At 37.6% G+C, this 17,500-nt stretch overlaps 1 protein-coding gene across 7 annotated transcripts in view; it reads left to right on the top strand.

The window, feature by feature from the left end:
• plxnb2b (plexin b2b) overlaps positions 1-17,500 on the top strand; it is a 170,186-nt gene that overhangs the window by 75,731 nt on the left and 76,955 nt on the right. For 3 of the 7 annotated variants that reach the window (XM_051883897.1, XM_051883896.1, XM_051883898.1), the window contains one exon: positions 5,494-5,676. The exons of 2 other annotated variants lie outside the window; for them this stretch is intronic. In XM_051883897.1, the coding sequence (XP_051739857.1) occupies positions 5,610-5,676 (67 nt within the window). In that variant the 5' untranslated portion in view covers positions 5,494-5,609. Of the gene's footprint in view, positions 1-5,493; positions 5,677-7,456; positions 7,507-17,500 lie in introns of all 7 variants that reach the window. 2 more of the 7 variants (XM_051883900.1, XM_051883899.1) reach the window with 1 other exon arrangement.

Below are 17,500 nucleotides of genomic sequence, written 5' to 3'. Positions count from 1 at the left end.
AAATATACACATTGCATGTGGCGCGTTAAGATTCGACATTCAATTAGGCAGTGCTGGTTAAAGACGATTGAAGATCTTTGCACTGTAGCGTCATTTCAGAAACTTTTCAACAAGTCTGTGAAGTGTGAACCTTAAGGAGAATTTTATCATTTATTTTTCCTGTTTTTCAAATTGGGTTTTTCTGTTTTATCCTCATTTTAGATCAGGACTATCAATTTTGAATAAAAAAATCCATCCAAAAAAAACAACATGCACTTAAACTACTAGTAAAATTAACAACTTAAGTGAAAAATGTACAACATAAGCTTTTCCAGGATGTATTTTCTCCAGAACTAAAAATATAAGTAATGAATATAAAAGTAAATTATTTTATTTTATAATTATTTCTCATTTATTAGTATGTTACTGAATATTTTTATAAAAATATAAGCAATAAATATGAAATATATAATTAATTATAATTGTATAAATTCATTCATTATATTAAATAATATAAATTTTATTTTCTATTAATTATATTTATTAATAATAAATGTAATAACATATGCAATAAATAGAAAATAAATAAATTAATATTTAATTTATTTATAAAAAAATGAATAAATATAAATTAATCTATTTTATATTTATTAATATTTATTATTTATTTTCTAAATTATTATAAATTATTTATTATTATTTACATAATTATTACTCTTTATATTAGTTTTTATATTCATTTTATTTATATTAATATTTAATATTTATTTATTTATTTATTTATTTATTTATTTATTAAATGAAAATGCATTTATTTTAAAATGACCTATTAACTATTTTTGCAATATTTTCAATATATTTGTTTTTAACACCCATTAAGGTCAGGTGAACTGAGAAAATGTACTGACTGTAGTAAATATTAAAATATTAATATTATATTTATAATATTAATTATATATTTATAAAGTTTATAAAACATATTTTAGATATGTAAAATATATAAATATATTATATTATAAAATATAGTTGATCAATATTTCTGTATTTCAGTTCAAAAGAGTCATTTGTTTGGGAATCATTTGGTCTGCACTATTTGTGCTGTGTGTTTGATTCAATGACACTAAAAAATATATTAGTTCAAAAGAGTCATTTGTTTGGGAATCATTTGGTTGCCACCGATTGTGCTGTATTTGTTTGGTTCACTAACAAAAACTGGTTCCAAAGAGTCATTTGTTTGGGAATCATTTGGTTGTCACCGTTTGTGCTGTATTTGTTTGATTCACTAACAAGAACCAGTTCAAAAGAGTCATTTGTTTGTGAACAATATGGTCTGCACTGTTTGTGTTGTGTGTGTTTGATTCACTAACAAAAACTGGTTCAAAAGAGTCATTTGTCTGGAAATCATTTTGTCTGCACTGTTTGTGTTGTGTGTGCTTGATTCATCATTAACAAAAATATGTTCAAGAGAGACATTTGTTCAGCAATAATTTGTTCTGCACTGTTTGCTCTGTATGTGTTTGGCTCGCTAACAACACTCAGTTTGAAAGAGTCATTTGTTTTGAATAATTTGTTCTGCACTGTTTATGCTGTGTTTGATTCACTAACAAAAATTGGTTCTTAAGAAAAGAGTCATTTGTTTGGGTTAGACATTTTCGGATGAAGAAAAGCGAGGTGGTATACATGGCCGAAGAATTTTTAATGTGATGAATGGAGCTAGATGCTAATTCAATAGGTTTCTGAGGTTTCAAAATGCGTTATGATTTGGTAATATGTACTAATATCAGTGTATAGGAGGGGTTTTCAACAGGGGGTCCGCAGCGGTACCGCAGGGGGTCTGTCAATGATTCAACAGAAATACAATGTTATTTTAACTTCAACCAAATGCTAAATGTCTCACTGTGCAAGTCTATACATCAATACTGATTATTTTAATGTCTTTGCTGTGTTAGCATCATAGCCAATATACTGTAAATACATCAATATGCGACTATACATATGATATTACAGTACAGGCCAGACTTGAAATCAGTTTTATGCAATATGAAGCCTACATACCAAATACTCAAAAGTATGAATGTGAATTGTGTTGCCGTCTGTTTTTGAAGTTTAACCTGGAAGTTTGAGATTTGAATAAGATCCTGGTTTTGTAAAATAAGAGTAAGGTTTACTCATGACCTTCAGAGAGCATATTCATGTGGCAGCTGGGGTTTTGTCATATGAAAACTTGATTGTTTTAAACTTTGACGGAGTCTGATGTGCGTCTTGACGGCAGAACTGAAAAGAAACATCTAGCGAGAAGACACCTTTAGTCTTCTGTCATTCTCTCACTGTCACCCACATTCTCTCCGTCTCCGGTATAAAATCGCTGTCTCCTCAGTGAGAAATGTCTGCGTGTTGCCGTCTGGTGTAAGTGCAGATGGAAAGCATTTGCGAGTCGTGTCCGAGGAGCCCTGGAGATTTGGGTTATGTGTGTGTTGGATGGGGGAAAAAGAAATGGCTTTCATTTCTTTTGTCTTTAAATTAAATTCACCTGACTTTTCCCTCCGCTCGGACACTCTGATTAATTCCAGCAAGTTGTCTCTTTACATTAGGGCGTGAGCGGACCGGACCGAGACTAAGCAAACCAATCTCATCTTGTTGCCATGGGAGCGCTTTCCTCGCACCGTTGGTATCTAGAGCTTGGCCCGCCACCAGATCGAAAGCGCACCAACTTCCTGTTCCTTCTGTGAGGGCTGTGAAAGTGCCTCAGATGGAGCGTTTCGCTCTGACTCTGGTCTACTGGTAGTATTATATACAGCAGGGTTGTTATAGTTAAATTGCCCCATTATGCTTTTTTGGATATTAGCTTTCATGCGGTGTGTTATATAGCAGTTTGTCAATGTAAAAGGTCTGCAAAGATCAAAGTGCAGATAAATGGAGTTATTGTCTCCCAAAAGAAAGAATCAATTCTGAACTGCCTGAAATGAGTCATGAGTAATTCCAGTCTCACTTCCTGCGTGAACCTATGTAGGTTTTGCATAATGCCAGTCTACGGTCTTCACTGGCTGCCCACGAACAACGTCTACTTTGACCCTCAAACACTGTAGTTGTAGCTGAGACTGGAAGAGTTTGGTTTGTGTTGTCGACACGTCGAGAAGACGCTGTTTTCTGTACTGCACTTCCAAAGTATGAGGCAAATGGTACGGCAAAACCGACGCCATCATTACTGTTCGTATCACTGTGTATACTAGAGTTGAGGAAACCTCTGAGCTGAAGTTCAGATATGCTAATGATTGTTTCGTTTCTGGCATGGGCTGGAAACCATTTGGTTTGTCTACATTGGACACACTGTATAATTTTGATTCACTATAAAGAGCTGGCTCATAGTCATTTGTTTGGAAATCATCTAGCCTGTACTGGTTGCAGTTTGTGTTTGATTCACTAAGAAAAAAAATGATTATAAACAGTCATTTATTCAGGATTTGGACTACACGGATTGTGTTGTTAAGGATCTGATTCATTAAAAAGTAGGGATGCACCGATATGAAAATTTTGGCCGATACCGATAACCGATATTTTAGCCGATAAATCTAAATCAAAAATTTTTGAGAGCCTGATTACAAAAACAAAAGTTTCACTATTAAAAGTCATGTCCCAAACACACAATTAAGTTCTCATTATAATATTATGTAGCCAGTATGACAGACTTGTGCTGTACATGTTGAACTTAACTTTATTTTCCTTTTTGAAGTGACTCCAATCATATTTCAAGCAATTCAAAACCATCATGGTGCATCTGAAGTGTCTCAGCTGAAGGAAATAATCCATTATTTTTCGGCTTTTATATATATCGGACAAATTTTCTTATCAAGGCGATAATGATTAGTGGTTCAACAGATCACAAAACTCACGGTTCGGATCATATCACGGTTATTAAAGGGTTAGTTCACCCAAAAATGAAAATTCTGTCATTTATTACTCATGCTCATGCCGTTCCACACCCGTAAGACCTTTGTTAATCTTCGGAATGCAAATTGAGATATATTTGTTGAAATCCGATGGCTCAGTGAGGCCTCCATAGCCAGCAATGACATTTCCTCTCTCAAGATCCATTAATGTACTAAAAACATATTTAAATCAGTTCATGTGAGTAAAGTGGTGCAATATTAATATTATAAAGCAACGAGAATATTTTTGGTGTGCCAAAAAAACAAAATAACGACTTGTATAGTGATGGCCGATTTCAAAACACTGCGTCAGGAATATTCGGAGCGTTATGAATCAGCTTGTCGAATCAGCGGTTCGGAGCGCCAAAGTCACGTGATTTCAGCAGTTTGGCAGTTTGACACGCGATCCGAATCATGATTCGATACGCTGATTCATAACGCTCCGAAGCTTCCTGAAGCAGTGTTTTGAAATCACACATGCAAATGATAACCTTTCACTCTATTGCAGTTAAACAAATGATCCGCGAATCACATGCGTCCCGAACCGTGGGGCTTGGTCCGTACAGATCACGGATCAACAACGATCCGTTTAACCACTAATAATGATAACATTTCAAAATGAACATATATCGGCCGATACTGATATGGTGGCCGATAAATCGTGGATCCCTTCCAGTTTAGGGAACTTCCATTCAAAAAGACTGAAATGAATCATTTCTAATCATAAGGTTGCCCTACAAATAAAGCTTATCCGTCAGTTTTACTGAATGAGCTGTCAATTTTCCTTCATGTTTTATTTTCAGACATGAAAATAACGTAACGCTTGAAATTTTAACATGACATAACTTTTCCTTATGATTATTTTTTCCCTTTGCATTCCGCCGTAATAGTTTGAAAAACGACAATATATACTGCACATATGTGGTCTGTCCTCCCGATTTCATTTACGATATATCCCATTAATAATTCACTGGAATGTATGAAGATCTCTCGTTTTTCTCCTCAAAGCCTCACGTCTCTTTCCAGGTTTGTTTTCATGGGGTAAATACAATTTATCTGTCAAAATGACGGAAATCACTTTGAAATGGTTTAACGCAATGCTGAAGTTAATGAACATTTTTGATTAAGGCGATGTATGTTACATAATACAGATATTACTACAGTGATATTTAACCTGTCCGTTACTGCTGTGGAAAATCACGCTTATTCATGGTCACCTTGTTGATGCTTTTACACTTTTAAATGTCCTTTTAATGTCCGATGGTTGAACTGTGAGTAGAATGTCATCTCATACCCAGTTTAAAAAAAAAAAAAAAAAAAAAAAAAACATATTGTGTTCATAGAGCGAGACTTTGACTGATTGTTTACAGTTTAACAGAAGTTACACCCAAAATTCGCACAAAGCGTCATGGGGTGTAGGAATAAGGTGGATACTGATCACACTGTATGTTTTTGATTCACTGAAAACCTGCGCTTTTTACCTCTCGTGTGAGGTATATTTGAGTAAAATAGCTGATATCAATGACCTATGTGTAGCTTATAGCTCTAATATATTTTATTTTTCTATTTTTGTCTTTTTAAACAACAGAGATCTTGAGATAGCAGACCAAACAATAGGAAGAGAAGCCAAGAGAACGGGACCAGAAGACAACACAAGCTGGACTCAAATTCCCCACGCCACATCTCCACCTGAGCTCTATATTAATGCGCCAACCCTTTCAACCTTTTCAACCCCTTCAACCCTTTCAACAACACAGCAAACAACCTGCAGGTACTTTTTCCAAGAAGTAGTATTGCACATTGTGATTTATTTTTTTATAGAATGTTGCAGTATTTATTATGAATGATTTTGCACATCATTCATTTTTAAAGTCTGCCATGAAAGGGAAGTTGTGATAGACTATTCTTTCCTATTTTGAGGTATATCTGACTTCTCGAACAAGAAAAAAATGTAGGGCAGGACTTGTTTTTGTCTATTGGAAATTGATTGGATCGTTGGATCATTGTGGTTTGCTGATGTCATGTGAGTGACAGGTCTGCCTTCAGAATCTTTAATCAAAAAAACTTCTCCTTCCTCTTGCGGCAACATCTCTTTTCTGATGATGAGGGCGGGCCAACTTGTCACTCACATGAGACTGACCAATAGCAAACTACAACCATCCAATCAATTCCCCATGGACAAAATCTCATTTTTTTTCTCATTCAAGAAGTCATTTCACTCAGACATCCGTCACAATAGGGAGGAAAAGACAATATCAACTTCGGTTTCATGCAGATTTAAAGCTTTGCATGGTAAAATCAATGTAACAAACAGCCTCAGGTGGCTTTATTCGGAAGCGCCCGTCACCATCTGGCTCATGCCCTGTGATGCCGCCTCCTCCGGTGTTGTATCGGAGATGCCCATCTTAATCAGCGCACCTGTCCAAGCAGATGTCCACAGGGATTTTATTTATTGATCGCGTGTGCCGCTCGACCGCCTCGGCGAGGGTCTCAGGATGAACTCCTGGGGTCTCGGAGGAAATGAGAAATCATTGCAGGCGTTCTTGCTCATATCATTTGTTTTTTTTAATATCTGATAAGCTTGCATGTGCTGGGTTTGTGTTTTATTTGTACGAATCAGGGCTGACTCAGGTTAGGCTCCGCAGCTGTTTTTCCAGGTACAGCCCAGCAGCCTTGAGCGAGAGGAACGAGCGTAGCTTTGACAAAACACCTTGCGAGAGTGAAATCTGTCTGTTTGCTCCTGCACACTCTGTATTCAGGGTCTCAAGGTGATGCACCTGTCGGCCATCTGGAGTGATTCTCATAGTGAGGGTTTCTGTCAGGAAACACAGTGTCTTCAGGCGATGGCTTGTTAGTCTGGAGGTGGGATTCTTGTTTTGAGTGCAGTGAGCTCTGGGTTTAGTAGTGGTTAAAGTCAGCATGAAACAGCGTTTACAACCCATTTTATTCCTGCAATGTGTAGGACAGAACTTGATTAGGTTCATTAGGAATTGATTTGATGGTGAAAAGTGGGAGTTCCTCATCAGAATGGAGACAGTAAAACTTTTAAGGAGGCTTTTTAGACGTGGACCAGTGGTCGTCTCTTCAACAAATTACAGACGAAACCTTTTGTTGCTCAACAACAACAAAGCTGGAGAATCTCACGCAGCCAAAATGATGATTGTCAATAACAGCGTTCAGCCTTACATTGTTCAAACCGGAGTTTTTTTTTTTGTTGTTGTTGTTATATTTTTTAGGGTTCGAAAACAAGTAGAAAAAGATGACTACATTTTAACAATGGCTATAATTAAATGATTGTAATTAAACTATTCTATTGGCAGCAATATCATGACAAAAAGTAGCACTTCAAGAGGTGTTAAAGGGGTGGTTGATTATGATTTCACTTTTTTAACTTTAGTTAGTGTGTAATGTTGCTGTTTGAGCATAAACAACATCTGCAACGTTACAACGCTCAAAGTTCAATGCGAAGGGAGATATATATATATATATATATATATATATATATATATATATATATATATTTTTTTTTTTTTTTTTCTTTTTTTTTTCAGAAATCGCATTTAAGGACTACAACAAACGACTACAACGAGCTTCTTTCCAGGTTAGTGACTTCACTAATCTTAAAATTTACATAAACCCTGCCTCCGAGAACACGCAAAACAAAGGGGGTGAGGCCATGTTGGGCTGCTTCAGAGAAGAGGAAGAGTTTTTATAGTAGAGTGTTGTTGTCATGCCGCCAATTTACGCCGGACTGCTTCTCAAACGAGGGTCAATTCAACGCTGGATTTGCAAAAAATATTAACATGACGGCACATGCTAGTCGATGAGTTGAATCAACTCCACAGCAACTACATAAATTTATCCACTAACCATTCAGAAACATCCAGATGCATTTTAAAAGTCTTCCTGAGTCTCTCCATCAGTGTCGACTCCGGTTTGAACAATGTAAGGCTGAACACCGTTACTGACAATCCTCATTTTGGCTGCGTGAGATTCTCCAGCTTTGTTGTTGTTGAGCAACCGAAGCGTGAGCTGTTAAAGCTCCGCCCTCTTCTGGAAAGGGGGCCGGGAGCAGCAGCTCATTTGCATTTAAAGGGACACACACAAAAACAGCGTGTTTTTGCTCACACCTAAATAGGGGCAAATGTTTTACATGTTTTACATTAATAATAACCAGCTGTAAATGACCACATTGTCTATTGGTAAGACATAAGAAACATTTAGTAAAAATAATGTTTCTATTCAATCGATTCCAGTTGGATGAAATCAAGTCACACATCTGTTAATGTAAGTTAAATGGGTTGCAAATGTCAATTGACATTCACTTCAGATAATAAGTAGCTTGGCAAACTACAGTTCTAAAGGATCTTTCCCAACACTCTCTCCACCGGCACCAGGAGAGGAAAGTGCAGCTGAGGACGCTTTTTTGTTGTTGATTACCGGCGTGCGGTAATTTGAACAAGAGGTGGTCTGACTCACTCCAAAGTGACTGTCCTTTGCAGTGTATTCACTTAGCTATGTGTTCAACTAAAGAGAGGACAGACACTTAATTAGCAGTGTTTGTTTTAAAAATGGTAAATGATTATCTGTGTGCTGGAGGCTTTCAGGTCTGCGGTTTTTCAGCTGGACTTCAGGATGCGGCATCTGATAGATTGTGTAGAGCGCGTGCACACACACACACACACACACACACACACACACACACACACACACACACCGTTAGCTTGATCCCTGCTAATCTTGTCAGCCATCAATATGTTTGTTCAGTGCAGGTATCAGCGATTGATTTTTTTTTTTTTTTTTTTTTTTTTTTTTTTTTCTAGTTCAGTGCGATTCGGAGTGAGAGACCATTGGCATCCAGACCTCCGTCTCTCCTCTCATTCATCGTGTCCTTGTTTCTCCTCTCTCGCCAGATCTTTTCCTCTCTTCTTGTTTTTCTCTCGTCTAACCCTGATCTGAGTTCAGGCCCATTGAGATTTAGCATTAACATGCTTTTAGCATCTTCATGTGAAGTTTTAAAGATCCAGAGGATGTTCTCAACCTCCTGTACTTGTTTGTGACTTTGGTCTGTTTTTAGTGGTTCTTGCCTAAGCCAAACATCAATATCACTGTTGCTCATTGTCATTGTTCAAATCCCTAACACTATTAACATTTGATATTTGGCATTTAACTCAGTTTGTACTACAGATGCACATGAATTCAAGGAAGAAAGATTAAAGAGAACTGAAATTCAAAGAAATTAATGTAACTTATTTTGTAACTAGAAATCAGATAGATAGATAGATAGATAGAACTGCAGAAGGTTTTACTTCTTTAGCATCAGGCTATAAAACTCGTTTTGAGTTCATAAATCTTCACTAACTGGAACATGTTGTGTAAACGGACTCATTTGGGAGGAACAGACAGCTGTGAGTGTTTGAACAAATGTTTTTCTTCCTTTCACTGATCTTCTGTGCGCAGGTTAATAAACAGATGACAGGAATGTCTGGATGCCTCATTGATTAGCAATAAACAAGTTTTGTTCAAATCAAATCATGTTTTTTGAATTGCTTAAATCTCTTCAAGGTACATTCTCAGGTCTAGACTAGGGTTGCAAAATTACAGGAATTTTCAAAGATGGAAACTTTCCATGGGAATTAACTGGAATATATGGGAATTAATGGGAATTAAAGGGAACATACTGGAAATTTGCAAGTTAGCCATGATTTCACTTTTTTAACTTTAGTTAGTGTGTAATGTTGCTGGATAAACAACATCTGCAAAGTTACGACGCTCAAAGTTCAATGCAAAGAGAGATATTTTCTTTTACAGAAATCGCTTTTTAAGGACTACAACAAACAGCTGGTAGTGACTACAACAAGCTACTTCCTGGGTTGGTGACATCACAAACCCCCCAAAAAATTTGGCAGGGTTTCCCTGGTAAAATTCACATTCCAGGGGCTAAATATCATGTTATTTGGGGTCACTTCAACATGAAAAACAACCTGCAGCTACAATGTTAAAGCTGCGGGAAAACCTCGGACTTGGCAACACTGATTCAAATACATAAATTTATCCACTAACCATTCAGAAAAGTCCAGTTTCATTAAAGTCTCTCCATTAGTGTCTGACTCCGGTTTGAACAATGTAAGGCTGAACACCGTTACTGACAATCCTCATTTTGGCTGCGTGAGATTCTCCAGCTTTGTTGTTGTTGAGAAACTGAAGTGCGAGCTGTTAAAAGCTTGTGGTTTGGGGGCTATAAAAATTTTTAAAAACTTTGAAAAAATTCCACTAATCTAATAAATCAGTGAACATTTGTGGTCAGCAAAAAAATAGACACTGATTCCAATAGATCCCCAAAACTACATGATTATGCTGGGTACAGTTAAAAATGTGTATTAGGATTATGACCAGATAAAATGTTTGTTTGTATATGATAAAGTTTGTAATAAATTACCCCAAATTTCCAATCAATCCCCTTTAATTCCTGTAAATTTTTGTTAAGTGTCCAACTTGGAGTATTCCTAAAATTCCCCATTTTAACTTCCCATGGAAAGTTTCTAGAAATTGACCGGAAATTTTCCGCCTCTTTCCATCCCTAGAGTGAACTTTATGAAATAACCTACTCTAACAATCTAGGTGATTAACTGATATGATCTTCATGTGTTTGATAACTGAATCTTGCATATGAATCACAGTCCAACATGTCTGAATAAAGTCATCATGGTGAGATGTGAAACAAATGGCGAAGAAACGTTTAATCGCCGTTCATCAGTGTGGTTCACTTCAGTTTGCTTTAGAGCGATTGGTTTCTGGTTCACAGGACTGACAAACCTTTAATGTGCTGGTAAAATGAAGCAAGTACAGCTTCAGTAGCTTCCGTCATGCTGCTGTCGCACCCCACAGAGAGACACACAGAGACGGAGTGAGACAGACACTGAGAGGTCTTCTGGGCCACAGTGTGTGATCAAATATAGTCCGATCTTCACACCTCATAAAACTTGGTTATGTCGCTTTTAAGATTCTGACTCGAACAAGAGGAAATGGCTGCCTGTCAGAGACAGTGAAGCTTTATTGGAAATGTTTCTGCTGTGTAAAATCCTCAGGAGAATGTTTGATTACCACTGAATGAGTGCGGCACACGCTGTTTGTGACTGTGAAAACAGGTAGCTCATCTGAGGTCCACTTTGTAGCTTATTCAGGCCACTTACACAGGAAGAAACAGCGGTTTGCTTTCTTATGTGGTGTTCAGGAGCAGGTACGTCTGAAATTGATGGTACCACAATAGACCGACATGCAACAAGTACCAGTACTTGAGTCACAGAACATGCAATGTTTTGCTTGTGAATATCTACTTTGCATGCTACTAAATGTCTCAAATAATAAGTATATATATGTAGTGTTCGATTTTTCGATACATGTCGATACTGAAATATCTGAAATGCTTCTAATACTCATTTTCCTCAGAATAGATACACAATACCAGCTGCTTTTTTCTCTCTCATCTCTCTAACAGCAAGTTGACACACAGACCCGCCTTCCCTCACTCACTTGTTTCATTTGCTCTGGATGAATATTGTTGGTGTTACAGGGCTTAAATTTTGGCGTGGGATTGCGCATAATTTTACTAATCCCAGCAGATTTTGTTCTCGCACCCAAAGTGCGCCACATAAAGCTGCCTCTCAGTACTAAATTGAGTTCTTTTTCACTGCTTATTGTGCTTAAACAGCCAAATACACACAATAATGTCAGTGACGATCTTGGCGAGTATTCACGTAAAGGCATTTTGAATTGTGAATTGTTTGAACGATTAATTAACGAAACCACATTTACTCATGAATCCAACTACGCTGGTCACACTGCATGTTTGTTTTTGAGGACAGCTAAATTTTTATGACGTTATATATTTTGCTTCGGCTCTATAGATTCAAAGAGTCATTGTAGCAACCCAATGCCTTGTAATCCTCCCTGAAATCACATGAAACCATCCAATCAGATTGAAGCTTGTGATTTCAGTGAACTCTTGGCGTTTTCGTGTGCCGTTTGCATCAGACGGCGAGTGGGCGGTCTGTGGGTTTTCGTCTGAAGCCCAGGCTCCTCTAGATCTGGTTAGAGGAAAGTCTCTTTGCTCTTTCAACAGACAGCATGAGGGCTTTTGATATTGACTTAGTTGAGAGCCTCAGGTCTGTGGATTGTTCTGAGGAGGTGCTGAAATCACAGATGACCAGCGCTGGAGTAGATGATGAGAAATAACTCGATTCAGCCTGGCTTTCTCGCTCTGATCAGAGGCGGCGGGAATGGGGTTTGGGAAACAGGCACCATTGCTATTAAATGTGACGCCAGCATTTAGATCTGTTTGTGCTGGCCAGATCTCCAGAGCTATACTTAGGAGGATAGACATATGGACTATATAGATTCATCCAGTATTCGAAGGAATAGAATTGTGCTCCGTGTTAAAGGGACAATTCACCCAAAAATGAAATTTACTCACCCTCAAGTTGTTCCAAACCTGTATGAGTTTCTTTGATCTGTTGAACACAAAAGAAGATATTTTGAAGAATGTTGGTTGATGGTCCCCTTTGACTTCCGTAGTATTTTTTCCATACTATGGAAGTCAATGGGGTCCATCAACTGTCTGGTTAAGTAAATGAATAAATAATGACAGAATTTTCATTTCACAGCTTTGACAGGTGTTCATTTCACAGCTTGGGCCATTGTTGAGATCTCCAATAACCGATTTTGTTACCAAATCGGTTATTGGAGATCTCAACAATGGCTCAAGCTGTTCTCAAATTTGCCGAGATACCAAAGTCAGAGATCTCAATATGAGCTCAAATGTATTTCATCTTATTTTCAAGTTTCAAACATGAAAATGAGAAGAGCAACCTCTACACTCTTAAAAATAAAGCTTCCAAAAGGGGGGTTTTGCAGCGATTTGGGGAACCATTTTGGTTCCCCAAAGAACCATTGATGGCAATAAAGAACCTTTATTTTTAAATGGGAACTATAATGCCCATTCAAGGTATAATATAAGTCTCTGGTGTCCCCAGAATGTGTCTGTGAAGTTTCAGCTCAAAATACCCCACCGATCATTTGTTATAGCTTCTTAAGTTTGCCCCTATTTGGGTGTGAGCAAAAACACGCCGTTTTTGTGTGTGTCCCTTTAAATGCAAACGAGCTGCTGCTCCCGGCCCCCTTTCCAGAAGAGGGCGGAGCTTTAACAGCTCACGCTTCGGTTGCTCAACAACAACAAAGCTGGGAAATCTCACGCAGCCAAAATGAGGATTGTCAGTAACGGTGTTCAGCCTTACATTGTTCAAACCGGAGTCGACACTGATGGAGAGACTCAGGAAGAAGTTACAACTTTTAGAATGAAACTGGATGTTTCTGAATGGTTAGTGGATAAATTTATGTCCTTAAAAAAGCCATTTTTTGTCAAAGAAAAGCTTCCTTTGCATTGAACTTTGAGCGTCGTAACTTTGCAGATGTTGTTTATGCTCAGACAGCAACATTACACACTAACTAAAGTTAAAAAAGGGAAATCCCCTTTAAAAGTGTAATATTGTCCTCTGAAGGTCAAAATTTGATCTTTTGCAGAAGAGCGAGACTCTCATATAAACTGAAGTAGCACACAGATTTGTGAGCAGATAGGTTGGAACTCTCTTATTTACCCTCTCTCTCTTTCTCTCATTTTCTCTCAATCCATTCTGATGGGATTTACAAGCAAGCAGTAATCCGTAACCACTGCAAAATCTGCGGCCCACTACGCAATTCTATCTCTCTCCCTCTCTTTTTCCTCTTTCCCTTCTTAATACTAAAAATAATTTAGCTGCTTCAGTGGAGGACGCTGGTTTTATCCCCAAATCTGGGCTGAAAAGGGGCGTGTGTCTGTTGGCAGCAAGTATTGTGCAGAATTAGACTGTGACAGTCTCAAAAAGGCACCTCTCTCTTTTTTCTCTCTCACTTTATTTCTCCCTTCTTCAGCTGAAGCATTTTAAAAATGTCAAGGATTTACCCTGTTGCTAAGCGGTTCATAGACTCTGTGCTGTTTTCCCGGTCCGTCATATGAAGTGTTATGAGTCGCGGGCGCAGGAGTCTGGCGGCCATCTGGAAGCGGCTTCTGCCTGACAACCCACTTCAGATTCACTCACACGACACATCTGTGTGTTTATGATCACCGACTCCAGGCATGAAAACCACCACATCTGTCATGAGTGTGGCGAATGTGCGGTTTTCATTGCATTTCGTTTGTGTATGAGTTCTCAGAGGACGTGTAGATGACACATATTTGTTTTAACAGGGTGTAACAGATACGTAACTTATTTTTCACGTACATTAAAAAAAAAAGATATATGATTTACTTTACTTTGAAACAATTTTAAATCAGAAATTGGTAGTAAATTTCACAAATAATTACAAAAAAAATGGCAAGTAACACTTTGACTTTAGTATTTTTGTAAAACATGTAATATTTGTAATATTTCTAATAATATTGTTTTATTTACAACTTTAAAAAGGTTTTTTTTTTTTTTTTTTTTTTTTTTTTTTTTACGAACAACTGACTTCTATGAGACGATTCTTTTTAGTGCATCAAAAACAACATTCCAGGATGACAATGTCAAGATTCATCAGGCTCAAATTGTGAAAGAATGGTTGTGAGGGAGCATGAAGAATCATTTTCACACGTGAATTGGCACCTCTGAGTCCAGACCTTAAATTCATTGAAAGTCTTTGGGATGTGCTGGAGGAGACTTTACAGAGTGCTCACCTCTTGCATTGTCAATACAAGATCTTAACCAAAAATTGATGCACCTCTTGATGGAAGTAACATCACAAAATGTATTTCCATCAAGAGTTGCATCAATTTTTGGTCAATATCTCCATCAATTATGGTTAAAAGAACTGTTGCCAAGAAACATAATAATCACTGCAATAATGATCCAGTCATAGACCCTTAAAGGGATAGTTCACCCAAAAATGAAAATATCCCATGATTTACTCAACATCAAGCCATCTTCTTTCAGACAAACACAATCGGAGATATATTTAAAAATATCCTTGCTCCTCCAAGATTTATAATGAAGTGAAGGGCCTGTTTTGAAGCCCCCAAAAAATGCATCTATCCATCATAAATATAATACGGCTCCTGTGGGTTAATAAAGGCCTTCTGAAGCGAAGCGAAGCGTTTTTGAAAGAAAAATATCCATATTTAAAACTTTATAAATTCAAATAACTAGCTTCTGGCAGATGACCGTAGACACTGCTCAAGTCGACTTGCGCCAAATAAGTAAGGAGACAAATAAGTAAGGAAGCGAGCATGCGGCCTCATAAGTGTGCTTGCTGTATGACCATCAGTTTAATTCCTCTCTGACCCTGAAGGGTTATGAATTATTCACCCAGAAGGCTTAGAAACCCTCCAAACTCTCTTTTTGGCTGTTTGTTTGCCTGGTGCAGAGTCTTGTTGGCCAAACAAGCGTGGTAAAGTGGAGAGACACTTTAATTTTGTTTAGTGGTGTCGAGACATCTCCTGTCATGTGGCTGCGTCCTGATGGGCAGATGTGGATGACGTCTGCTCAATGATTCTGCGAGACGGAGCGTCTCACATTTCTGTGTTTAAACACTATCCGAGCATCTCCTCCCCGCCGATATCACATCTGCTGCTCACAGCCGTGGGATTGAACACAGATGCCGAGGAGAGTGGAGGTCCCTCGCTGTAGGACCCTCAAGAAGAGTCACACAAACAGACTGTATGTAGGTGTGTATATATATATATATATATATATATATATATATATATATATATATATATATATATATATATATATATATATATTATATATATATATATATATATATATATATATGTATGTCAAGGCATTTGTCACATACATATATACATACATTAACACATTAATAATCAAATGATTAGTTATGCAGATTCATCTGCTTTCAGAACCGGTTCTCGATCCTCAGCACTAGTCAGGTGATTTTCTTGAATTAGTGATAATCAGGTTGATGTCTTCTCTTCTGTGCAAACAATGTCAGCCGTTATGTAAAGTCCAGGGACTTGCAGGAAAAGATCCACATGGGCTCCTGATAAAAGAGCTTCATCTCGCTCTCTTTCTTTCATGATTAAACCATCAGCCGTGGGTGGAGAAAGAGAGAATGACAGTATGATTCAAATGGATGGCGAGATAAAGAGAAAATCATTATGCTGCTGATGCCAGATTTCTCATGACAGGGTAGATACGGTGAATTATTGCAGTGAATGTTGGTGTACACGATGTGTATGTGTGCCGTCTTGAACAGAGAGTATATTTCACCAAATAATGGAAATTCTGTCATCATTTACTCACTCCAAACCTGTATGACTGATCTGTGAAACACAAAAGGAGAAATACAAGTATCCTGAAGTCATACAATATGTGATGAAAAGACCATTGGGCAAAGTGAGTCAAACTTGAGAACGAATCATTGAATCATTGAGTTCATAAATGAAGAATTCAGATTGGAATTGTGAACTGAATCAGTTGATTTGTGTGTTTTATTCAGGATAAAACACGGCTATGGCCGCTTCACCCAACGGTTCTGTGTATCACTACACAACACCCTTAGCAACCACTCTTAGCAACGTAAACATGTGTTTGTTCTCATTAATATTGTTCATTGAAGCTTACTTTATGTATTGTGAGAGAGAGATCGAGTGTACCTGCATTTAGATATAGCGGTTTCCCTCAGGTCAGTCCTATGTTCCTAATAAAAAATCAGTTTGAATGTCCGCTGCGATATCTTGTCTTGTTAATGGGTTTCTTCATGCCCTGACACTGACAGCACTAGTCAAAGCATTTGTCAGTTGCGTATTGTTCCGTGTTCACAAGTTTCGGTCCTTTCAATGTAAAAGTCTTCGCTACTGACTGACACACTCATAAAGACAGTCTTTGCCGCCATCTAATGGCAGAATAATGTAACTTATTTTGCTGTTAACGGTCAGGGACTAGTTTTTCCAGCGGAAGGAAGGCTTTTAGTGATTTGACTTCATGAAAGTTGCATTGATACTTTTTTTTTTTTTTTTTGGCTTTAATATTTGGTGGTAACCATTTTATAAAAGAAATAAGCCCTGTGACGCCATCGTTTACAGTAAATTTATAACAGCTAAGGGGCGTTGTTAGGCACAACGCGGAGCGGTTATAAATTTACTGGAGCGGTTATAAATGTACCCCTTAGCTGTTATAAATTTACTGTAAACGATGGCGTCACAGGGCTTATTTCTTTTATAAAATGGTTACCACCAAATGTAACTTCTGTTGCTGTTCACGGTCAGGGACTATTTTTTCCGGCCATTAGATGGCGGCAAAGACTGTCTTTATGAGTGTGTCAGTCAGTAGCGAAGACTTTTACATTGAAAAGACTGAATTGTTTTGAAAACGGAGCAAGACGCAACTGACAAATGCTTTGACTAGCGCTGTCAGTAACGGGAAAACCCCTTAACTGTTAAAAGGACAAGATAATGCATCGGACATTTAAACAGATTTTTTATTATGAACATAGGACTGACCTGAAGGAAAATGCTAAATCTGAATGCAGGTAATAAACTCGCTCACTCGATCTCACAA

The sequence above is a fragment of the Ctenopharyngodon idella genome, chromosome 24 (assembly GCF_019924925.1).
Source record: "Ctenopharyngodon idella isolate HZGC_01 chromosome 24, HZGC01, whole genome shotgun sequence".
In the NCBI taxonomy this organism is placed as follows: Eukaryota; Metazoa; Chordata; class Actinopteri; order Cypriniformes; family Xenocyprididae; genus Ctenopharyngodon; species Ctenopharyngodon idella.
The sequence above is the reverse complement of the archived record's forward strand: the minus strand, read 5'-3'. Positions and strand labels throughout refer to the sequence as shown.